General features: G+C 39.7%; 1 protein-coding gene across 9 annotated transcripts in view; it reads right to left on the bottom strand.

Annotated features, from left to right (window-relative positions):
* TNS3 (tensin 3) overlaps positions 1–26,303 on the bottom strand; it is a 247,068-nt gene that overhangs the window by 65,194 nt on the left and 155,571 nt on the right. For all 9 annotated transcript variants that reach the window (XM_068674803.1, XM_068674806.1, XM_068674804.1 and 6 more), the window contains one exon: positions 8,452–9,711. In XM_068674803.1, coding sequence (XP_068530904.1) covers positions 8,452–9,711 — 1,260 coding nt within the window. The remainder of the gene's footprint in view (positions 1–8,451; positions 9,712–26,303) is intronic.

Below are 26,303 nucleotides of genomic sequence, written 5' to 3'. Positions count from 1 at the left end.
TAAAAGCAAAAATCAGAATTTCTTTCAAAAACAGAGCACTGATTCACCTCTGACAAGCTACACACATAGCAGAGTGAAAAAGCTCAACCACTGCTCTACATGGTTCATTAAGACACATCTTGCAACATTAAATAAACAAACAAGGATCATTATCTGCTTCCTCCTGTTCTCAAAAACAATGAGCACTTAAGCCAAGACTTCATTTTGGACAGAATCCAGAACACCATTACAAGAGCAGCCAGTACTTTGCACAATTTTATTTATAGTTATGTGCCACAGTTTGACAGTTCATTCAAATGCCAAAAGTGCATCAATCACATAAAAAATAGCTGCACATGCAGGTCCATATACAATCATATACATCCAGCTGTAAAAACTGGGCCAAATGTGCCAGTGAAACAGCAACAATTTCACCAAAAAAATTTCGAAAGAGGGGATTATGAAAAACACTTCAGGGAATGACAACTGTGTTGAAGAACTTTGCTCAGTTGAGTTTAAGGAAATAGTTCACTTTTTTTTTTTTTTTTTTAAACAGTGAACATTCTGTAACACATACTGGAAAAAGACAAACTTGTCAAGGATACATGTGTATAAAAGCCTCTGGGAAGAAGTGTGAAAGGAGTGGTAGCTGCTTATCTGCTGATTCTGCAAACAGTGCAGAAACACACAAGTTAACAGAGGTATCAATGTGCAACAGTGTGCATTCTCACTTCACACACACTTATTCGCAGGGCATTGAAAATAGGTGCATGAATTCTTAGGGCATAGATTCTCTGAACACTAATGCTAGAAGGGTATAAAGTAAGACCTGGGAAACTACAGGCCAGTCAGACTCACCACTATGCCTGGCAAGATCATGAAGCAGGTTCTCCTGGAAACTATGCTAAGGCACATGGAAAATAAGTTGGTGATTGGTAAAAGCCAGTATGGCTTCACTAAGGGCAGATCATGCCTGACAAATCTGGTGGTCAGTTCTATGAGAAATCTACGACAGCTATAGCATGAGAAACTGGCATCATCTACCTGGATAGTGCAAAGCATTTGACACTGTCCCCCATGAAATCCTTGTCTCTAAACTGGAGAGACAAGAATTTGATGGACAGACCACTTGATGGGTAAGGAATTGACTGGATGATGTCAGTCAAAGAGCTGCGGTCAATGTCCAAGTGGAGATCGGTGACGAGTGGTGTTCCTCATCAGTCAATTTTGGGACTGGCACTGTTTAACATCTTTGGGGGTGAAATGGACAATGGGATTGAGTACACCCTCAGCAAGTTTGCTGATAATACCAGGCTGTGTGGTGCAGTCAACACACTGGAGGGAAGGGATGCCATCCAGAGGGACCTGGACAAGTTTGAGAGGAGGGTCTGTATGAACCTCACAAAGTTGTACCAGGCCAAGTGCAAGGTCCTGCATGTGGGCTGGGGCAATCCCAAGCAGAAATACAGGAGAAATACAGCAGAAATGCTGGGGAAATCCCAAGCAGAAATGTGTGCTTGCAGCCAAGGAAGCCAACCATATCCTGGACTGCATAAGAAGAAGTGTGGCAGGCAGGCTGAGGGACATGATTCTCCCCCTCTACTCTGTTCTAGTGAGATCCCACCTGGAGTCCTGCACTCAGCTCTGAGGCCCCCAGCACAAGAAGGACATGGACATATTAGAACAAATCCAGAGGATGGCCACAAAGGTCATCAAGGGACTAGAGCACCTCTTCTACGAAGAGAGGCTGAGAGAGTTGGGGTTGTTCACATTGGAGAAGTCTCCAGGGAGAACTTAATAGCGGCCTCAAGGGGGCCTACAGGAAAGCAGGAGAGGGACTCTTTGTCAGGGGGGTGTAGTGATAGGACAAGGAGTAATGCTTTTAAACTAAAAGAGGGTAGATTTAGATCAGATATTCCAAATAAATTCTTCACTCAGAGGGTGGTGAGGCCCTGGAACAGGCTGCCCAGAGAAGTTGCAGATGCCCCATCCCTGGAAGCGTTTAAGGCCAGGTTGGATGGGGCTTTGTGCAACCTGGTCTAATGGCAGGGGGGTTGGAATTAATGATCTTTAAGGTCGTTTCCAACCTAAACCATTCTATCATTCTATGATTCTAGAAACCAGATAATCCTACCACTCTCATTTAACACTCAGTTTAGGCACACACACAATGCATCAATCCCATTCATCTCCACTAGTCTGTTATTGACTCAACTCCAATTAGTGGATATTTCCATTCAATCTCAGCGCAGTTCAGCCCTGATCTGCCAAATCCCTCCATCACAGGTCAATTCATTCTCTTGATATATGCATTAGGTGAAGGACTGTTTGAGTCACAGGGAAGATGGCTCACCCTAAAATTTGGTGTAAGACTGATCATCACTGACCAGTAGTCAACAGCTGTTTTGGTTATCCTTTATTCATGGTTATTTCTTCATCTCCATGCCAGCAAGCATTTTTTTGTGCTATTAATTACACCTTCTGTTGCTGAAGTAGTGGAAACAGCTAGTAAACTGCCTTAGTGAGTATCCTGCTCTGGTTAATTCTGTAGGACTACTCAGAGGTAAGGTAAACCATATCTTGTACACCTGTGCTCTTTTACCACAGACTGCTAACAAACAACAAGGCATTACTGTTTTTGTATGTGATCATTTACCTTAAATGGTATGGTTTTGTGTTCTTTCATATATAGCACATTTACAGTCTTCCATTGCAAGCATGCTGAGTACTTACCTGTTTTTATTTTTAATTCTAGTTAACATTTACCACTCAGTCCAAAATAGAGCAATTCTGCTGTTTCAAGGTATCCACCTATTTTTTCATATAGCTGAGAATAGTAGGTTGCTTCTTCAGTATTCCGTTATATGGCTAGAAGAATATTGTGATGTTTGGCTTAGACTTCTAAATTTACTCTTTTGAAGTGCTGTGCACAATTTGAAACAAAATACCAGAACATCTGTGTTTTATGGTCACAACTACAACTGCCATCTAGATTCAGATGAGACATGCTATTGCATCTAACCTATGTAACATGGAATTTTTCCTTGCAAATAGAATGCTCTGTTTCCATCAAGAGATGATGTATCAAGGGCAAAACACTCCAGGTCTTCCTCATTCTTAATATTCATTAATAGTCAACCTGCTTTTCCCCCAGTTTGTTTTGTTCACAGTATGCATAAATGATTCCTTATACAACAGCCAGGACAAGTCCAGATATGTAAATAAATAATTCCTGAAGCAAGGAAGACCAGAATGTTCCCAGTTTCAAGCAGACATGGCAGCATGCCACATACAGATTGTTTTACCTTCGGAACCATGGGCAGTTTTAAAGTCAAGTTCCATTATCAAGTGAATGGTACTTGAAAAACTCAAAATAGAACATTTTAGCACTTGACATAAAGGCAAACTTAAAAAGTTATTGTAGTAAAGCTATATGAAGGAATATTTCTTTTAAAAATATTTTCTTTAATAAAATGCTGTTCTTTATGTTACTTACTTCAATACCACATGCTGAAGCACATGCAGAAAATGACAGAGGAATAACCCTGATCTCTCCAACTTTAGTCTTGGTGCTAATGCCCTAAAATACCAAACTGATCTGTCCCTTAGCTTTGCCCTAGCGTTAATCATAATTTCCTAATTGTGTTTAGTAACACAAAGGAATAACTGTGTTCCCCACAGTGAAGTTCCTACAGATCAGGTTCTATCAGGAAAACATCAGTGTGCAGTTTCATGATGCACCTATGTCCTACCTATCTAAAAACTGCTAAAATGGTCACTTGCCTCCCTGCCTCTATGTGTGTCCTCAGCTCTCTTTTTGCACACATCATTTCATGATCTGACACAGAAATAAACCATAAGAAAACCTTCAAACCATCAGACGGACAAGACAATCCAGCACCCACCACTGCACAGTTGCCAGATCAGACGCACAGATGAACAGAGCAATGCATACCCCCAGACTGCAGAAGCAAAGTAAGGCCACCCCTCTTGGGAATTGTCTGCTGCATTGCAATTAGATTAGACACAACAGCAAATTGCTTTGTTAATAATACTCAAAAGGATCAAAGAGCAGGCAAAGGACATTCAAAATTGCTGCTTATCACTCAAGAGCAAGAGACATGATTTTTACACAATGGAAACTCCTCTAGACACTACCAACATTAGCTCCAAACAATGGTCTTTAATCATTAATCCACTCTGCTGCCTAAAGGTACTGGCTAAAGCCAAATATCTAAATCCTTACTAAGCCTGCTCTCTGCCTCTTTTACCAAAATATGTCATCCTGTGAGTTAGAAATCATTGCAAGTGATGGTGGTATAGCTTACATCTCCAGATACCTTAACTAATAAACCCTTTGCACATACCTTCAAATTAGGATCTGCAGAAAAAAAAAAAAAAAAAAAAAGCAGCCATTCAGTTTCACTGTGTTCAATGAAACGAACTATAACTTCTCAACATGGGCCACCACCAGGAAATATCAGGTAAGAATATATAAGGCTCCTTGTAGCTGCCTCAATCAGATCTTATGAGTCTTGTAAGTTTTATACTAGCACCTTGTTTCAAAGAGACTACTACGACTAAAAGTTGCTACTCAAAACTGACAACAGCGGCAGCATAAGGCCTTGAAAAATCCAAGGTAAATAGTAAAGAAAGCACTTAAGAGTTAAACTTTTAAAGGATTTTTTTTCTAAACATAAATATCCTAAGTTACTAGAAATATGACTAGAATGAGGCCCATAAATCTCAATACGACAAAGCTAGCACTAGAGGCCAACACAGGCCTTCAGTCTTGCATTCTATATCCTGGATTCCACACATTTCAGGCTTTCTACAATGCTTAAACTGTAGATGCAGTTCATTCATCTGCTTTTTGGCCCTAAAAATGCATGGGTAACCCTTTACTTGCCAACTTGCTCCTGAAGTCTCTAATGTCAATGAAAGGCTTCGTTATGAGCTTCAACAGAATCTGATTTCAGGAGAGTTAAAGTGTGAATGAAGTACATCCTCCAAGCAAAAAATTAAGAAATGACTTAAAGATCCAAATAACAGTTAACAGTTTATTCTGGTTTTGCTAGACAAGGTATACTTAATATGCTGAAATTAAAAAATCACACAGAGATACCCAAGATAGTTATAAAATTGAACTGAGAGTTGGATATGGCTGCATAGTTTTGGTGTTTGAGTTCAAGAACTGCACAACTGTTAGAAAAGTGTCAGGCTGAGACATCACATTTGCAGACAAACTTACCAACTAAAAATATTTCGTGGTTTTTTTTTTTTTTTTGCTAACACAGTGTGCACTAAATTCCTTTCATGCTTGCAGAAAAGCTGCTTTCCAGCCTTCCATAAGGTGACCAAATTAAACCATACTGGGCCCATTTAAAACCAGAATTTGCCGGTTATATTTCTAATAGATCTCATTAGTAGGAGCACTGAATGCTGACCTGAAATATTTGGCCTAAGTATCTACTATAAAAAAAAAAAAAAAAAAAGCAATAACAACAGCAAAAGCAATGTCACCAAGTAATTTCAACTAGCTTTTTGAAATAGCATATCAGAATTTCAACATCTTTTCTAACAAATTATAAAGGAAGACTTAAATAGTTATTGGCACTAAACGACACAAAACTGAGGAGAAACTCTTAGGAAACCTAATGCATTTAGTAATTAGCCTCATACACCTTGAAGCCTGAGATACTTATAAACTTTTAATCTTCGCCCTATTTGCCTTATAAGAAGAAAAATACATGATATAATTTCTTTTAAACACAATAACGTGACCAAGAGAGACGTTAGCATTTCTAGAAATTAAAGCTGGTACTTCCAGCTTTGTGCTATGTTACACATATTTTGTTAGCCCTGGAGGACAAGAAAGAACTTTCACACATCTCCAGGCTGCTGTAGCCTTATGCAGCAAATAAATCTGATATATGTGAACACTTTTCAGTGGTTGACCTGCTCAGAGTTTGGTAGAGTTCAGAACAAAATACTGGATAGAACACTGCTTGTAAGTTCTTAATTAAATGAAAGTGCATTGGGGATCATAGAATCATAGAATCATAGAATCATAGAATATCCTGAGTTGGAAGGGACCCTTAAGGATCATCAAGTCCAACTCTTGACAGCGCACAGGTCTACCCAAAAGTTCAGACCATGTGACTAAGTGCACAGTCCAATCTCTTCTTAAATTCAGACAGGCTCGGTGCAGTGACCACTTCCCTGGGGAGCCTGTTCCAGTGTGCAACCACTCTCTCTGTGAAGAACCCCCTCCTGATGTCAAGCCTAAACTTCCCCTGCCTCAGCTTAACCCCGTTCCCGCGGGTCCTGTCGCTGGTGTTAATGGAGAAAAGGTCTCCTGCCTCTCGACACCCCCTTACGAGGAAGTTGTAGACTGTGATGAGGTCTCCCCTCAGCCTCCTCTTCTCCAGGCTGAACAGGCCCAGTGACCTCAGCCATTCCTCGTACGTCTTCCCCTCCAGGCCTTTCACCATCTTCGTAGCCCTCCTCTGGACACTCTCCAACAGTTTCATGTCCTTTTTATACTGTGGTGCCCAGAACTGCACACAGTACTCGAGGTGAGGCCGCACCAGCGCAGAGTAGAGCGGGACAATCACCTCCCTTGACCTACTAGCGATGCCGTGCTTGATGCACCCCAGGACACGGTTGGCCCTCCTGGCTGCCAGGGCACACTGCTGGCTCATATTCAACTTGCTGTCTACCACGACCCCCAGATCCCTCTCTTCTAGGCTGCTCTCCAGCGTCTCATCGCCCAGTCTGTACGTGCAGCCAGGGTTTCCCCGTCCCAGGTGCAGGACCCAGCACTTGCTCTTATTGAACTTCATGCGGTTGGTGATCGCCCAGCTCTCCAACCTATCCAGATCCCTCTGCAAGGCATTGATCTTACCAATGTACATTAATACCTGAACTGAGGGAGCAAACAGGACAGAGCCTGGCCCGTTTCAGTGGTGACAGGACAAGAGGCAGTGGGCACAAACTGAAACACCATGAGATTCCAACTGAATATCAGGATTTTTATTTTTTTTTAATATTTTTTTTAACCGTGAAGGTGACCAAGCTTGTCCAGAGAGATTGTGGAATCTCCCATCTTGGAGATATTCAAAAGGTGTCTGGACATGGTCCTGGGCAGCCTGCTCTATGTGGCCCTGGTTATCTTTAAACACAAAATTTGGTATACTACTGTATACTAAACAGAAGATTTCTTCTGCTGGAAAAATCTTGTTTTCAATACTTGTGTATCAGCTAAGCATTTGGAAAGATTCAATACAACTACAAACTGATTAATTTAATCCTGTAAGAGTCACAAATCATATACTGCATATTAAAAACAAACAATACAGCAGCTTACATATTTACTATGGATTTCTGGACTTCTTTAGTCCTCAATTACCCTTCTAAATACAAAGTTGTGATTTCACCTCCTTTACGAGAAATCACTGTTCTTGTTCCTTGTGAGGCTTGCACACTAACAGAAACCACGTGCTGCACTTAGGCATGGTCACCATCAAATAGTTTGACATAACCAGTTGGGCTTGAGCTGAAGCAGCTCATTTGTGTTCACAAGGCCACAGAGATGTTCTGGCATGTTGGCTGATCTTACAATCAAATCCCAGAGAAACAAGCAAATTTTTTATTATACCAAAACTGGAGGTAGAAAGAGGGAGAAGAGGAAAGTAAGGGAAGTGGATATGTTCTGCTAGAGGAATTAGAATACACAGAACTTCAGACCATGAAAGCAAGACCAGAAAAAGCTGGTCACAAGTTTTAGCTACAGCATTAATGAAAGGTTTCAGTTGACTTATACAGAGATAGCAGATGGTAAGCAAGCACTGCAACTTCTGTACTTCTCAACAGAACAACACTTCAGAAATAATATGTTTTAAAATACCTTACTGGCAAAGATCACTATATTCATGAAAGTATTGTGCAGAAATTTAATACAAAAGCATTACACTAAATTTGAAGAGCAAATTAACTTTTTCTCCTACCTTAAGTGGAAATCATAAATAATCATAAAAAATATATAAAAACATCAAAAAAAATTATGAAACATTCCACTACAGATACCTCTTAAAAATGTCTCATGTAGTAATGTAGGAATTCACACAGGAATTCTGCTCCCCTATCATCTTAACTTACAGCAGCAAAAAATGACAACTGATGATCTGCAGGTTAGAATTTGCTGAACAGCACTTTTCTCGTGTAAAAAGCAAGTATCCAAACGCATTTAATAATCTTCAAAACCACATTTTTTTTAAATCAGCGTGATTCCATAATGGACTGTTATATATCAGGATATCAGGAAGAACTCCTTGATAATCATCCTGAAAGTTTAATTCTTGATCTGAGGTCCTACAGCACCACATCAAGAGCAGATGTGCTGGGAAAAACACTTCAAAAACTATTCAAAAGCATTCAAACAGTATTGCCATACAATATTCAACAGCTTACCATGCTGGGAGGGATTCCTGTTTATGACCTCTAATTTCTCATGGAAGCCAGGGCTCCTGCCAAGCTCTTCCACACCCACATTAAGGCTGGTGAAACCATTTACTTGATCTGTGTCCCTGGTGACAGTGTTAATGCGGGTTGGGATAGGTTCAAACGTAGGGTCTAATTCCAAGATCAGCCTGTTCAGTTGTTCAATAGACTGATCAATATCCAAAGTTGGAGAAGCTGGCAAGTCCCCTGCATTCACTCTGAGATCCAGGCTATTTGCATCCCTCTGTGACACCGGCCCCAGCTTAAAACTCTCACTGCTAGCATGTTCTGCAGCTCCAGCAACACCTGGTATACTTCCTATCCCCCTCTGCACAGCATCTCGACTACTGGGGCCGTGTGTTGGTGTGCCTGGAACTCGGGACTGGCTCTGGACATTGCCTGAATTCTCCACCGTGTTATGAATGCCAATCCGCATTTCATTCTCTGGGACAAAACCATACTGGTGAGCAGTGACCATCTGCTGCTGGCGAACCCAGGTCTGAGTAGAGTAGTTACTTGGGCCATAGGCTTGAGGCTGGGGTGAAACTGAAGGATTCCTTTGCAGTTGCTGAGTTGACTTCGGCTCAGTGCTTCCAAATGATCTCTCATAGAGGGGATCCACACCAATTCCCAGGTCTGGGGCAATAACACCGTGATGGTCCTCCCCAGTGTTACTTCCAAAGCCATCTGAGAGAAGGGAGTTCTGACTGCTCTTGTGGCAACTCAAATTCCCTAGGTGAGTAGATTGCTGCCCTTCTGATGAAGACAAAGTCCCAATGCTGTCCACACTGTGAAGATCATGATTAGGCATTTCATCATCCAAAATATCAGTCTCCCTGTCCTTCAGTTTGGTGTTTCCATTCACATGAACCTGAGCTGGCACTATGTGGCGAGTCCCATTGTACTTGCTTCCCGCATCAGTCATATCTTTGGTGTTGCTGACAGAATCCTCCAAACCAAAGCCACTAAGTAGCTGGTCCAGTTCTGCCTTCTCTTGTGGGCTCAGCCCCCGTTTGACGCCTGGCACAAGGCGCTCCTCGGTTTTGTCTGTCCTGATGGAAGCTGTTGAGTGTCCCGAATCGCTGCTGACAGACAGAGTATGGTCACTGTGATCGGGACTGCTTGTCACAGGAACACCCTGAGCAACGCCAGGGATGCTGCTGTCTGAAGAACTCTTCTTTCTTACTTTTGCATACAGACTGCCATCGATAGGACCTTGGGTATGCAGCACTGTGGAGAGATAAGAAAGGAAGAGAGAGAAAAAGACAAGGCATTATATAAGAGCATGTAAGGTACATTATGTCATACCACAGTCACAAGTATTGCTAATACTAATGGTATTGTTTCTGCAAAACTAAATCAGCTCTACAAATTCTTTATCAACCAATAGCATTGTCTTCTTTCATTTTTTCCATTTAACATTTCAGTTTATAACAAAGTTAGTTATAGTTAGTTAGTTCTTGACGAAAATATAACAAGCCATTCATTCATATTCTGGATGGTGAAATGCTTAATCGAGATCTTACCAGGCCATGATGAAATGATGTTCTCTCACACTGTTTTATGTCTCTACAAAATCTTCAAACTAATTTGAAGAACTGCCAGAACTTTGAGAGGCAGCTACCATGCACTCCATTCAGAGCAAGAATCATGCAATCACTGGTTCATTCATCTACATTTGATAGTCCAAATACACTATAAAAATCATTTACTCTTTTTTCTGGTGGTACAAAGAACCAACAGGATTTCAGTCAGAGCTGCAGTCCTTAGAATATACATAAGACCCCTTCACAGAGGCATGTGTAAGCCTATATCTGTTAGACTATAAAATCTGTATACATGTGGAGATTGTGGTACGCACTTCATGTTTCCATTTTTAATTAGTGAGGCCATATTCCCTCAAGAATCAGAATGTAACTCCTTTCTCAACAATGAGGAGAAGAACCTAACGTTATATCTGATCTCTGAGGTACCTGCTCCTCTAAAGTTTATGAATAGCAGCTCATAATAAAAAGAGGCTAGAACTTCCTTTTCTGTTTAGAACATCCTAGGAAAATATAGCAATTTTATAGGAAAATGCATCTACTTGGTTTACTAAGGATAGTTGTTGGGAGCAGACAAATTCCTGCTTCCAATTACTTACGCACAATTAGCACAGTTCAGTGACTTGGTTATGCACAGAACTGTGTGAGCCAGGTTTCACCTTCTTATAGGGCTAACGAAATCAACTGGAAGGCTTTGCTGAAGTAACCACTGGAATGGCTTTTGATCCTAGGACTGACATCCATGATCCCCCCTGCCCTGCTTCTTGCTATCTACAGGAACTTGTCCCATATTCTTGAATCTTTCAAGCTGCAGCCACCATTCCTCATTCAAGTGTAATACATCTTAATAATTTTTCAATAAGCCACAAAAAAAGAATGCAAAACATACAGCAAGAAAGTCAAGAGCACCACAAATTAGAGATTAGACTTTCAGCCTCTGGACTGACAGCCTAGGTACAGACAGTCTGGACTGTTTGCGTGCTTTATCACATACGGAATATTTTAGACATTATACTTTACCACTAACAGGATTAGCAAACATATACTTTATAATAACATATATGAAATACATACAAAATGGTAATTAAAATTGTTGAGAAAACTTTTTTTGTCTGCCAGAAAAAAATCATAAACTTGACAAAATAAATAAATAAATAAACATAATCCACAATGAGAACAATCTCTTCCATGTTATTCCAGTACTACCAACACTGGCAATAGATAAAACCACAGTACAATGAATAGCGATTTCCCTCTGGAACATTTTAAAAGCTCAAGAGTTTATTTGAATCCACCTTTTTATCTAAACCATTTTTTCTCACCTCTGACTGTCAGGGTTTTTTAAAATGCCATCTTGACATCATAGACCAAGGAAAATAAATTAAGTCCCAGCAGGCACATTCTTACAATGTATGGAGTAATACTTTATCAGATTTGCTTTTCCATCGTCCACACACATCACAAAGCTTAATTCAACTTCAGGTAGAGTATGGCTACTGGGCTTTTCCTCAATGATGAAAACGAATAGAATTATATGTCTTACAAAAACCTTTAAGAGTAAATATTTCTAGCCAAGAAAGCAAAATGAGTGGTTCTACTTCCAAAGGTTTTTTCAGTGCTCATTTACAAAAGCATTTATATTAAGCACAAGTTTCTGAAGAACTTTTTCCTACTCACAGATTGAGAATTGTTTGATAAAAAGAAGAACAGACCATTACAACTTAGGAACAGATAGGATTTTGTCAAAGGTAACCAACAGCTTAGTCTCTATCTGTGGCAGTTTCAGAATCAAAAGATTCACAGAAAAATCAATGCATCAACTCTAACACACATTTTCAAAATACACTTAAAATCGCACCACAGTAATTTTGACATTTTCTACAGGCAGAGTCTTCAATCAGTTTAAATGCTTATACATTGGAAGTTATAAGATAGGTTTAATAGATTTTAGCCAATAATTAAAGGACAGTTTTTTACTTTTTAAGGACTAGGTACTATGACTTGCCTATTGTTAACTTTAAAATTAGCACATCCAAAAGAACAAAAATATTCCTTTACAGAACAAGTCATCTGGCTAAGGGAAAAAGAAAGCAATTCCCCTTGCAATAGAATTTGTCAACAGGTGAAAGTAGAAGCTTGCTGAATTTATGATATGATGTGTAAATCCCACAGTGAAAAGAGCTGCTATGCATGATATACATGGTCTACAGATATTTTTAAACAGTATTTATGAAAAAAATGCTGTAGCTAAGGAAAAGACAGACAATTGACAATTTCTCAGCCATTTCCATGCTGTGATTTCTCATAAGTTCTCACTGCTGCTAGGACAATGAAGCACTCATAGAGCTTCAGCACGAAAGGACAGAAAAACTTTCATACGGAATTACTTAATACAGTTACCATAATAAATTGCAAAAATTAAATAAGCAGGCAAAGTGGTAAGAGTAACTATTAGGTGGCATTTTCTTCTCTGTGTGGTTAGTTTTGAGTTTAAAAAAACAGAAAAGATAACACATAACACTGCTTTGACTTGAATACTTGAATATCCTGACACAAAACAGACTTGAAAATGTTACAGGTTTGAACTAGAACATGGTAACATAAATATAGCACTAGTACTCTTTCAAGAAATCTTCTTGACTTTTTGATTATCCAAAGCTAGGCTATAAATCCTTCACACATGCTAGCCAGCCATAAATACCTCACTCCAGATGAAACATTTGAGCACACACATTTGGTTCCCCATACAGAAATGTTACATACAAAATCTTTCAACTTCTCAAGTACAATCAGAGAACCTAGGAAAGTGACAAAAAAACCCTTCTGCATTTGCCTTCACTTGCCCTCCAAGTATCATTACACAGCGCCACAGCACAACAACAAAAGTCCAGATGAGAAAAGTGCCAGACTGCCAGTGGACTGTTGATCTGAAGGTCAAGCACATCACATAAATATACTATATAATGAACTATATATTTTAGATAGTGTGTATGTTCTTTTTTCTCAGCCTTTCATAAAAAAAAAAAAAAAAGAGGTTGAAGAAGTTGGGGTTATTTAGCCTAGAAAAGAGAAGACTCCAGGAAGACCTTATAACAGCTTTTCAATATTTAAATGGGGCATATAGGAAACATGGGAAGGGACTCTTTATCAGGGAGTATAGTGACAGGACAATGGGTAAAGAGTTTTAAAACAAAAAAGGGTAGGTTTAGATTTGATATAATAAAGAAATTATTCACAGTGAGGGTGGTGAGGCACTGGAACAGGTTGCCCAGAGAAGCTGTGGATGCCCCATCGCTGGAATGGGGCCAGGCTGGATGGGGCTTTGGACAACCTTATCTAGTGGAAGGTGTCCCTGCCCGTGGCAATGGGCTTGCAACTGGATGATCTTTAAGTCTTTTCCAACCCAAAACATTCTGTGATTCTATGATATTTGTTCATAAGACCAGGACAAACTATTCAAATACTATAACACAATATAAACATAAAATACAAGGTATTTAATAACACCTTAATTTTATATCTCATCTTTTGCTCGATCATAATTTTGGAATACCTCCGCACTAGGACTTGCCAATTTTGCTTTACGCTGGCTTTTCTCCATGTTTTTCCCCACAAAGTGATATCCAACTTATTTGCAAATGTGAAGCTTCATATGTAGTGAATATTTTTGGACCAAAGAAAATTAGAAAATATACTGGCAAAGCATAAATTTATTCTCTGCACCTTGATAAATAATGGCACTGCAGAGGCCTTATGTATTCAGTACCTCTTCTCAATGCACAGCTCAGTGCCTACTCTCATTTTTCCCAAGGAAGTACCACTCTGTAAAACATGAGAGTAATGTAGCTGTCAAAAAAACATGGGAAGTTCACAAGGGTGGAGACCTAAGTAATTCTGGAATTTAGTTAAACAAATTGAAGGGGCCCACTTTCTTTCAGTCTGACTTCTCTTCCCAGGAGGTGCTCCAGTACACTGAATTGCCCAGGCTGAAGTCTGGCAAAATCCACACACTGAATCTGAAACACACAGACACACCAGTATCAGGAGCCCCCTTATAAATAGCCTCAAAGCAAAGGCTATGTGAGTATTTTCATTCCCATACCTTATACACAAAGAGCAACTTACATAAAAATTAGAAGCTGAAATACCAACACATACCCAATTCAGTGGCTTACATCCAAGTCCATGTTTCCTGGCAATGCCCTTCTTGAAATCCAAATACCTGAAGGCAGACTTGTGAGTAAAAAGACATTTCAGTCTTCCAGCCCAGCTTGTCCCCCCAGCTATCCCCTGTCTATTCACCGCTTGTGAACACACAGACAAATGCAAGCCACCTATGTAAACACATATACCACAAATTCAACAAGAGCCATTATGACCCAGTCCACTTGAACATAAAGAAGGTTGTAAATATACAAACCTTTGCACACTGTTTCATTGTTCATGTTGCAGCAGGAAATATTACAGGAGATTTGGATGTTTTTTTTCAACCTCACAAATAAATATTTCTCTCTTCAGGCAAATATGGACAAGTCCAGAGTTGCATTCCTCCCAAGTTAAATCCTTTTCTATGCATTTGTCTTTTCCTTTCTCCCTCCCTAACAAACACAGGCCCTCATGCCTTGCAAACTCTTCCCATACAGTTCCTATAAAATTAATACAGAAATACATGTGGTCTGTATTTCCAGCTCCTGAACCACAACAACACTTCTTACCTCTTTAATAGGCACATTCATGAACTTTCTGCAATAACCAATCAACAGCTAATTTAAATCAACTAATACTCTCTAAGCAACTGTATACTGAGGAAATACAAGAATTAAGGCAAACACTCCAGCTTAAAAAGGCAAGAAATGTCTCAACTCCTGCTGTTTGAGCTGCAGATGCTGTTCCTGCTCGTGGAGGTAAATAAATGGTCGTGCTAAAGAAGCATGAGACTTCTATCAGGAGAAAAAGCAAATGAAAATGTAAACACAAGGGAGGAGAGGGAGGGGACAATCAGGTTCAGTGAAATCTGAACTCCCGGAGGCAAAGAGGAATACAAATGCCTTGACTGAAAAGGTAATTCAGTATACAAGCTATTTCCTTACACTGGTCCTTTTCTCAGTCTATTTGAATATCCAGTGAAGCCAAGCAGGTTTCAATTTTCAAATCATTTAGCCACACACTCATGATTGCCTTGCGATTGCCTTTTTCCTGGAGCATGCAACTTTTAGAAAACATTGTTCTTCTGTATTGAACAATCAGGTCAGCCACTCGCATCACTGAAGTCTTCAAAAATTGTGCGTTATTGGAGTTCTCAGGCAAGAAAAACTTTCTGGAAGTCCTGTGGTGATTGCGCTTATTTTTATGTAGCAGCTGCTGCTCTCAAGCTCCCACACGCTGGCAGGCATTGACTCCTTCTCTGTCTCTGGAATGAATCAGCTCAAACTAGGGGGAGCAAGCCTGTTAGTTACTCCTTTAATAACAGCTGTATCTCACCACATGGCAGCCCACAAACTTCTGCTCTAAATATTCAAAATGTGTGCCTGCATCACCAAAAGACAGCCATGCCCCTAGACAACATTCAATTCTTGTTTAAGGGACTTTGGATTTTTTAATGACTTCTCATTTGAACAAAGGATAAAAGTAGTTCTCATATTCACAAAATACATCTACCTATTCACTGATTATGAAAGAGTTAGAAGTTAAGTTAAAACCCAATTCCAAAAAGTACACGTTTTCCTGTTCATGTGTTGCTGTTCTTACAAATCTGTAAATGGCTGCACATTAAATTAGTCAGGAATCTGATAAAAGACACAAACCATACACACAGGCTATGCAGACAGCACTCTTTGAAAACCAGAGAACTGGCTCTCTGTTCCTGGATTACTAATGTGACAATACAGAATCGCTGAAAACTTCCAAAATTTACCTCAAAAATGTGAAAAGTAACAAAAAAAAAGGCATATTAAAAACTCAATATAAATGGCTTAGTCTCATATAAGATGCAACTTTTGTTTTGGTCTCACTACATTTTGTTTCACTGTGAGAAAAGAAAAAACAAAAAATATGATGGCATTCCTTAGTTCAATTGCAGGCCTCTTCTGCTCTTTTGTAAGGCTGCAGTTCATGTGCTGGCGATCTTAAACCCTCAGCAGTAAGCAGGCTCGAACACAGAGCTGCAATACTGACACGTGCTAGTTAGAGTAGCAGAAGAAACCTGAATCAGGTAACATCATCTCTCAACAAATTAACCTCTCTTATGGAGAGTTTACTTGCAAATGATTAATTCAGACAGACCTGTAATGCTGCTGTAATTTTATTGTCCTAGATGGACAGCTTTAGTGGTACTCCACAAAATCACAGCAAGAATGCTTTGGGAACTCAGGCAAGCTCTGAACAGCTAAATGTCTGTAATTGGAATTGTGTGGCATTATTTTTGTAAGGGAGGAGTTGCAGGGGTGATTTCTCTTATAAGGGACCGGGAGCTGCCCCAAGTCTGATTATAACCAGTTCCTGCAAGTTCCAAAAGGAACATGCCAAAGGACAAAGCTGAGCCAATGAGCAACACTGATTACACATCTGTGATAACATATTTAAGCAAGACTAAAACAAAAACAAATATAAAAAACACTGCAGCTGGAAGAGAGAAATGAAAATCAGGTTAGAAACAACTCTGCAAGCACCAGGGGCAGAGAAGAAGGAATGAGAGGAGGTGCTCCAGACGCTGGAGCTGAGATTCCCCTACAGACTGTGGAGAAGACTAAGGTGGCACATGTTTTTTCCCTGCAGCACATGGAGAACCACAGTAAAGCAGATATCCACACTGCAGCCCATGGAGGACCCCATACCAGAGCATTTGTTTATATCCTGAAGGAAGGTGTAGCCCCTACTCACACAGAAGTAGGTTCCTGGCAGGAGCATGCAAGGGAGCACACACTGGAGCAGGTTTTCTGCCAGGAACCGTGGCCCATGGGCGGCCCACAGGGTGAATTCTGTTCCTGAAGAACTACATCGCATGGAAAGTATCCATACTAGAACAGTTCTTGAAGAGCTATAGACCATGGGAAGGACACACATTGGAATAGTTCATGGAGGACTGTATCCCATGGGAGGGAGACCCCATGCTAAAGCAGGGGATGGGAGTGAGACAGGAGTACCAAAGACAAAGCGTTATGGGCAGGTTGTAATCCCCATTCCCCATCTCCCTATACCAGTCAGTGATAGGAGGAAGTAGAAGAAGGGACTGAAGTTGAGCCTAGGAAGAAAATGTGTGTGTGAGCAGGTGGGTGTTCTCACTGTTCTGCTCTATTGTTAATTGGCAATAAATTAAACTAATCTTTCCCAAGCCGAGTCCGTTTTGCCCATTACAGTAATTTATAAGTGATTCTCCTGTCTTTATCTCAACCTATGGGCTTTTTTCATCATTTTTTCTCCCCATCCAGCTGAGGATGAGTTGGAGAGCACCCTGGTGGGCACATTGCAACTAGCTGAAGTTAACCCACCATGACACTGCCAGGGACATCATTAGAAAGATGGTCTTAAACCATATCACTCAACTTTTTTTTTTTTTTTTTTTTTTTTTTTTTTCTGATGCTTTGTCTGTATCAGTTCCAGGCTTCCTGGGCCTCATGACTCTGCAGTACTGAGCATTTCTGTTTCTGTACACAGAATGTACACATCTGAGGACATTCAGATTACTGGGTGTGCCAGTCAGGTCCATTTCAGGTACAGGACATTTAAATTCTGCAAGTTCTATGTTTTCCAATATAGAGCTCTTTAAAACTTTTATGCTGACTATCAGAGTACAGATGATGCCTGATCTGGCACTCGGATCAGCAGAGAAGGGTCATGCAAATGAACTGATCACAATGAACTAATAAAACGTTCGTGGGGGGAAAAAAAAAACAAACAAACATGGATCAACATTTTCAATCTGTATCAGGTTAGGCCTTCACACTGTCTAACTGTGGTGCTTTCTTGAATTTGGAAAGCTAAAATCACATTTAGTGCAACTCTCAAGCCATGATCTAAGAAGCAGGCCTGAGTCAGTAAATCTTACAAGGCTGCAGGATGAATTCTTGGTTCATAAACTTCCATCTGGAAATCATGTAATCCATTTTTAGAAAGTTTTGAAGACAATTGTATTTTGAAGATAACACAATGGACTGGAGAAAAGAAGAAAAAATTATGAAGTCATTTTCTACCACTGTTTTTTCTTTCCCCTGACTATCCAAGACATCCAAGCAAATGTTGACGTTCATATGAGTATTCAATTTTAAAGAACTATTTTTCCAACATGAAGTAGCAGTAAGTCAGTCATCAGGAAGCTGCTTGGTTTGCTATGTTTGCCTGTCTTTAACAGAAAAATAAAAAAGGATGAAGAAAATCAGAAAGAGGCATGTACCACAAAAACCACGACACTTGGAAAGGAAAACAGCCAAGAGAGTTGGTGGTAGGAAAATGCTAACAAGCAGGACCATCGGGCTCACATGAGGTCCTTAAAGCTTAAATCTTTTGAGAAGAAAAGGAGGGGGCATCCAACACTTTACAGAATTCTTATCATTAGTAAATGCTAGTGTATATTTCCCAGCCACTCATAAGGGTCACATTTGGACTTCAATGATTTTACAAGTACTCTGGAGTTAGAAAAAATTGCTTCACAAAGCACAGTTCTAGACCAGAACACACACATAGAAAGCACAATGCACAAGGGAGTTCAGTGTACATATGCCTGGCTGCAGGCAGAGAGAGGGAACTTGATTGCTTCTCTTTCTGATCTTAGGACAGTCACAGAATAAGCAAGCAGGAAATCATAATTTGTACTAAAGTATTTTCAGTTCATTTATTTGATTCATTCTTTCATTCTCTGCTGCTGCCATACTAACTCTACTGCCAGGCAAGTAAGTTGTTATTAGAAAAAAGATATCTGATACCTAAACCATAACGAGAGTTATTTTTCCTTGCCTAGTGAAGCTAACAGGTAGGACGTCTCATTGTCTTCACAAGAGAGAGGCAGAGCTGTTCAGGAAGCAGCTGCAGGGAGGGAACACACAACTGTGGCAGAGATTTGCCTTTCAGGACTCTTTATTCAACCTTTTAAGCAGACTGTAAGGTCGGGTTAAGAAGAGCTTCTTCCTGAGGTATATGTGCATGGAAGAAGATAATTATTTGGGCATTAATGTTTAAATTAATGATATTAATAACAATAGACTGCAGTTGATGTGACTAAGAAATACGCAGATGTGAAAAGGTAAGTGCAAGTCTGCTCAAGAACCCAAGTAAGCTGGGTGAGAAACACTTGCATGAAAAAGCAGTGTTATGTGGCCCTGAGATAACAGCTGTTGGAAGTTATGTAAAGAATATAGGAAGGGGAAGAGAGAAAGAACATTACCCATAGTCACATGTGTTATCTTCCTCCTAGTTTCTGATTATCTGAATCCTTCTGTGCTGTAGAGAGGTCCTTTGCACAGTTTTATAAAAATAGAACTGCGAAAGATAGCTGAATGTACCAGAAATGCCTATTAAACCACTTGAATTTTACTCTCTGCTCTTTGGGTCTGAAAGTCTAATTACTGCCTTGACAAGTGGCTAGTAAATAACATGCTTGGTATAAGAGCACTGCCTATCATCAATATGTGATAAAAATTAATTGGAGGACATAACAAAAGTATTTTTAAAAGCAAATAATTGGCTCTGCAGTAGCTTTGAAATTACTTGACGTGGGCAACCTCTGCTTCAAATAAAGCCATGGAATTTTAAAGATAGGGATATCAGGGTGAGGGGGAGAAACCTTCACATAAGGAAAAACAGAAAAGTTACTGGAGTGCATAAAAATAGGATTTGAAAAAATAAAATGAGGACAAAGGAGTTCATAGGAAAGAGAAATGAAAGTACAGGCAGTAGGAGGCAGGAGGCTAATGGAGAAAAAGAGGCCTGAGGAACCCTTCTTCTAATCTGTTCTTGTTTTCAGACATAAAAACTTTCAAATTTTTTTTTATTTATTTATTTTTAATCTTAGCTATAACAAGCCTTCTCTGATAGTTAGCATCGTTTGGGGCTTTTTGTTTTCATTTGAGACAAATTTAACTTAAGCAGAACATACAGATTGTATCTAACAAAATCAGTGTAGGTAAAATGCACCTAATTTCTCATTTCAGACACTGACCTATTGATATGCTTACCATTTGGGTAAAACCAAAAATATTTTTAGAGCACACAGAGCTTGACAAGCCAAGTGAAGCTGGAGCTCAGCTTAGCACTTAAGTAAATATGCAAGACTTTCAAAAAGGTGTTCAGGATGCCTCAAGACATACTCTTCAAGAAAATAAGTCACTTTGAATCAATAAGCCCTTTGAAAGTCCAGCCTTTGACTGCATTTAACTATCATCTGCTAATTGACCTATCTAAAGTGCTATGACTTTTTGTTGTTGTTGTCATTCAATAATTATATAAAAACAAACAAACAATCAAGAAAAACATAAACATGGACATAAGAGATTACAGACCGAAATGATCTTAGTCAATCAAGCACAATCTTAAAAACACCTGCATGAACTTGACTCATTCCCTAACATGGAGGCAAAGAGTATTTAATCCATGTATTTCTGTACTGGTTTAATCAATGCTCTAATAAAGGAGGATCAAAGGGAGAATTACAGTGTACCTATTACAGCACAAGTGGAAATGAAAACTTGCAATCCTGTGTTTATATTCAGTATTACTGGCATACAGAACAAACCACTTTATATTAATTTATCTCCAATTTATTGTTGGTGTTTGCACTGGGTTTACATAGCAAGGTTTTGGTAGCCAGGGGCTGCAGGGGTAGCCTCTGTGAAAAGAATCCAGAAGCTGCCCCATGTTAAATAAAGGCCAGTTTCAACCAGCTCCAACGGGACCTGCCCAGAGCTGAGCCAAGTAAGTGATGCTGTTTGTGCCTCTGTGAAAGTGTATTTAACAAAAGGAAAAAAAAAAATAAAAACTGCTGCAAAACAGCAGCTGGGAGAGTGAGGAGGGAGAAACAGCCTTGTAGACCCCAAGGTCAGCGAAGAAGGAGGGGGAGGAGGTGGCACCAGACCTGAAGTTCCCCTGCGGTCTGTGGAGAGGACCATGGAGCAGGCTGTCCCCCTGCAGCCCGTGGTGTACCACATGGAGCAGATCTCCATGCTGCAGCCCACAGAGGAGACCACAGTGGAGCAGGTGGATGTGGCCTGGAGGAGGCTGCGGTCCATGGAGAGCCCCTGCAGGAGCAGGCCCCAGGCCGGAGCTGCAGCCCATGGAGAGGAGCCCACGCAGGAGCAGGGGTCTGGGGGGAGCTGCCACCTTTGGGGAACCCATGCTGGAGCAGTTTGCTCCTGAAGGATGAACCCCATGGTAAGGGCCTATACTGGAGAAGTTTGAAGAGCCTGTGGGAAGCCCATGTAGGGCAAATTCTGGAAGGGCTGTATCCCATGGGAGGGACCCCACGTGGAGCAGGGGCAGAGAGTAACTGTGAAGGAGCGGCGGAGATGAAGTGTTACAGACTGACTGCAACCCCCATTCTGTGTTCCCCTGCACTGCTCGGAGCGGGGAATATAGAAAAGGGTGGATGGGGGAAAGGTGTTTTTAGTTTGCTTTTAGTTCTCATTGCTTATCTCCCCCTTTCCTTTTGAGGAGGGGGAGTGAGAGAGCGGTTGTGGTGGAGTTCAGCTGCCCAGCTGTGTAAAACCACCACAGTCTCATGATTAAGAATAACCAAATTTAAAATAAGAAATGATAACAGTCCAAAGAAGAACATACAAAATGTTAAGAAATATAAGACATAAGCTTCTTCAAAGAAAAACAATCAAAGGCAAACACTCCAAAGCATTTCAGATTTTGTTTCGAGATGCCAGCATTTTATAGGGCAAATTTTTCTATTTTCTACAAATGTTTTTATTTTGCACTGTTGAACAGGAAAGAGGGAAAATTGTTGTAGGACACTTTGTTATCCCCACCTTCTAACAAATCTCTCGTTGTCTCAAAGAATACTGCATCCAGCTGGTGACTAAAAGATGGAATTACCTTTTATTCACTAACAATTTATTCTTCAGCTTCACTCACCACAAATGGCATCAAACCAGCTGTTTTCTTTGGTAGGCATCTGCATTCCTTTTAAGCTACCACAGCCAAGCAATTTTGCCTCAGCCCTTGAGTTTTGCAATCCTGAAAGGCCCCTCCGGGAAAACACATGTTTAACTGCATGAGAGGGCACCTCCCTATTCAATAGCTATTTACTTTGGGTTGAGAAGGAGAAAAAATGGCGATAAAAGTCAAACACCTCTTCTAGTCACATGACATAGGTGCATACCAGAATGTTGTTTATTGCCTACCTGGTGACACTTCGCAGACACTTTTTTTTCTTAAAAGAAAATTTGTGGGAGCAGGTCAGTGTATAAACTGCTAGAAAATTTCTTATACAACAGTCTAGAGACATAGGAATTTGAATTCATTCTGCCCTACCCTATTTAGCTTGAATTAAAAACATCCTTTTGTTTCCAAAATTGTTTCTTTTCTAATTAGCAAACATTATTAGCTAGCCAAGCCAGTTTGCTAGGAAACAAGCAGCAAGGTTCATAATAGAAAGATGGTTCCAGTCTTGTAAAGACTTGCTGAAAGTCCTGCTCTTGTCATTTTCAGCAATTTGTAACATGTGCTCATGTTCTTTTCTTTCCACAGGCTGTAGAGTTGGCAGACAAAAGACCGCAGTGGGATCTAGCAATCATTAGCAGAAGTGAAATGTCTTAAAATGGAATACTGAAAACGAATTTTGTGCACTTTTGTTGTCAATCGACTGAATTCAGTTAAACAAAACAAATAACATTTTAGACAATTATAACCCCTTTGATGCTATCAGTTTTATTCATCAGTAAAACAAAAAGAAAAAATGCCAACACCTTATCTCATCAAACTGAATAGTAGATATAAATAGCAGTACAGCATCCCAGTCACACACATCCCATGGTCATCACCTTAAAACAGAGTTGTTCCTTCATGGTAGATTCATTCTCCCTAGAATAACCTTAGTGTGCTATTAGGATATTGAGAATAAATCTGAGATAAAGCAGCTTTAAACACCGCAAAAGGAACCACAGCAGTCATCTTTCCTTCTAATTACTCATATTCCCTAGCAAAAGGAGTTTCTGCTCTTTGGCAATACATATAATTTTTTTTTTAATGTATCTGATTTTATTTTCAGAACACCTCAAAGCCCAGGCTGTACTGGGATGTTCCTCTAATTTCCACACAAAATAATGGTTCCTATCCAAAAGGGGAGTTGCATTTTCAGCAGATTTTAAGTGTTTGTTTTAACAATATCATCTCTTACCTACTGTATAAATAATCCTGAAAATGTATTAATGTGAACTGGAAAAAAAAAAGTTCTATTAATACATTTTATTAATGTATTAATCAAGGAGGGGGAAGAAACACTTGACACAATACAGTGAGAACAGTATGTATAAAGCACATGAAAAGTTTTCCAGGAGGTAGAAGGTGGGAACACTTACTTCCTTCAACATTCCCTTCCCATAAAAATTATTTAATCTTTATTTACCACTACTTTCCCTCTCCCTTTGAATACCTCCAAAAATATCGTAAACAAACTAAATCTCCCAAATTCAATTTAAATATAAAGGAGTGTATATGACCTTTGCAATCAAAATGAAGACACTGAAGTGGGGCTGAAAATATGTGAACTACAAAACTCCTGAAAAACATGATTATCAACTGGAATGAAAACACATTTAAATTTCTTGAAATAATAGAAGGTACATTCACTTGTTACCACAGGTTGTAAATCTCTGTCAATGCAGCAAACGAGAAACCTTCTGTAAATCTACAAATATATACTTTATGGTACTTGCTGCCTTAACACTGCAAAAATAGGAGTACTCAGCACAACCAAAAATCATTTCTGTTCCTACCTGCCCACAGAAGACATTTAAGACTTGATGAGTACCATAACTTTAAAACCACAAGAAAACCAATGACAACTATCTCAGACTTCTACATGGCAAGAGGAAGATGTTTCAGTTCTTGTGGTTTCAAATCTTACAGCCAACTGCAGGGTTTTAAACCCACATAACAGAAGTCTCTGTGCAAATGTACTAGAAGAAGAAGTTTGATACAAACTCAGAATTAAAAACTAATAAAATCTTCAATTTGTTATGGAGGACTATTAGTGCAATATATAACAGACAGTTCTCAAGTGATCTAAGAGAAACAGCATTTATGAAACAAAATTCAACTAATTTATTGCTTCCCAATAGTCAAAATTCCTGTACTGTTAAGAATAAGGGATAAAGAACTAATTCCAAAGAGCAAGCTAGCCTGGCCATATCCAATGCGAGCATACTCAACTTTATTATCATCACAGGGTTTACGGTCACTTAAAAAGCAATAGTTTCTGTCTGCAATACTGTATTACACTAATAAAATAAGATAGACTCACAGAATCATTAGGGTTGAAAAAGACCTCCAAGATCATCTGGTCCAACAATCACCCTACCACCAATGTCACCCACTCAACCATAAGCACCCTAAGCACCAGGTCCAATCTTTCCTTGAACACCCCCAGGGACAGTGACTTCACTACTTCTCTGGGCAACCCATTCCAATGCCTGACTGCTCTTTCTGACAAGGAATACTTTGAGTACATATTTCTTTTTTCATGTCCTTTCATCTCTTGTTCTTTTGCTAACAATGCCAAATAAGTGTAGGATTGCAAAGGAGATAAACAGCTTTCTTTTTCACTATTTTTCCATTTTAACACACTGAAAATAGCTTGGAAATAGCTGTTACACACATACCTACAAAGGAAACCATGTGCACTTCAAAGAGTTTGGCTGTAGCCTTTCTGGCCACCTTGATTTGGAATTTCAAAACTCTTTTTGAAATGAACAAGGTGTGTAACTGCAATGCAGGAATACTGTCACCTTCATGTTATTGCTACTGAAATTACCATAGAAAACAGGCAGAAGTAAAACTGTGAAGTCCAGTTCCTACAAAAGGCCAGGAGTAATGGAGTAGATCTGAAACAGGCATCCCATGAGACCCGTCCACATTTTAAACGTATCACCACTGTCAGGCAGACTTTCAAATGCACCACATCCTATATCTGAGGTACGAAAGAGTTTCTTTCTATGACTTCACGATTGTAGCTAAAAGATCCACATGCAAAGCTTCTTGACTTTGCTCGCTGTCTGGATATGATATTAGCATCTCCTGTTAGTGGTCTCTCACCTGTGGTGAAAACCAGGCTTCAATACAATCTTTTAATGCAAAAGCATGATATTGAATGACTGCCACAAACATAAAAGAAGTCTGTCCTGTTGTAAGTCCTAAGTAAAGGAAGACCTAAGCAAACTCTGTTTATCTTGAATGGCAAATTAGGTTTACCTTTGGTTTGAATACAGATTTCATCCTTAGGAGAAAACATAGCTGTTCCCTTGTGCATATGTTTTAGCCACTCTTGATCTTTTGCCAAAGCTATGCAGAGACAGATGCTCTGCCTGCAATTCCATTGTTGAGTTCCATAGGTTCACATTTATCCTGCCTCTTAAATGTTTGCTTGAGGAAAGAATATCTGGATACATCTCATGTTTTTATAGTGCATTCTCTAGCTTCTCTAGTGACTTCTCTACAGATGCATAATAAATTTCTCAATATCCATGCCAACATATCATATTGATATTGCATCTCAGGTAATTGAAAATATATCAAGCACACAAATTACCAAAAAAAAAAAAAAGCCTATTAAGTAGCACATATGACTTCCAAACATCAGGAAAACAAGGTAATTGTACTTTTGAATGGTCTATGTTGAAGTCTCCTATATAAAGTCATTAAGATATGAGCAACATACTGTTCTGTATGTTCCAACAATGTGCTGCCTAAACATTTATCTCTGCTTTCAATTTCCTGTACTGATGTAGCTACTTATAATACAATGCATGAGGATGGGAAGGTCAAATCCGTCTATCCAATGAATCTTAGCAGCTAAAATATTTAACATCAGTTCACTGTTTGCTGACAGTTATGTTTACACAAAGTAGGGGATAAGAAAGGAAGCACATGCCACAGAAACATCCTGAGCACTGCCACACTGCCTCCTAAAAGCACAGGATGAGGCAATTCCGAAATATCAGAAATCAGGCAGGTGGGGCAGAAGGCCAGCCTGGCTGACCAGGGATCTTCTTCTGGAGCTTAGGCATAAAAAGAAATTTGTATGGCTGCTGGAAGCAGGGTCAGGCAACATGAAAAGACTACAGGGTT

This window comes from Anas acuta, chromosome 2 (genome assembly GCF_963932015.1).
Source record: "Anas acuta chromosome 2, bAnaAcu1.1, whole genome shotgun sequence".
Classification (NCBI taxonomy): Eukaryota; Metazoa; Chordata; class Aves; order Anseriformes; family Anatidae; genus Anas; species Anas acuta.
The sequence above is the reverse complement of the archived record's forward strand: the minus strand, read 5'-3'. Positions and strand labels throughout refer to the sequence as shown.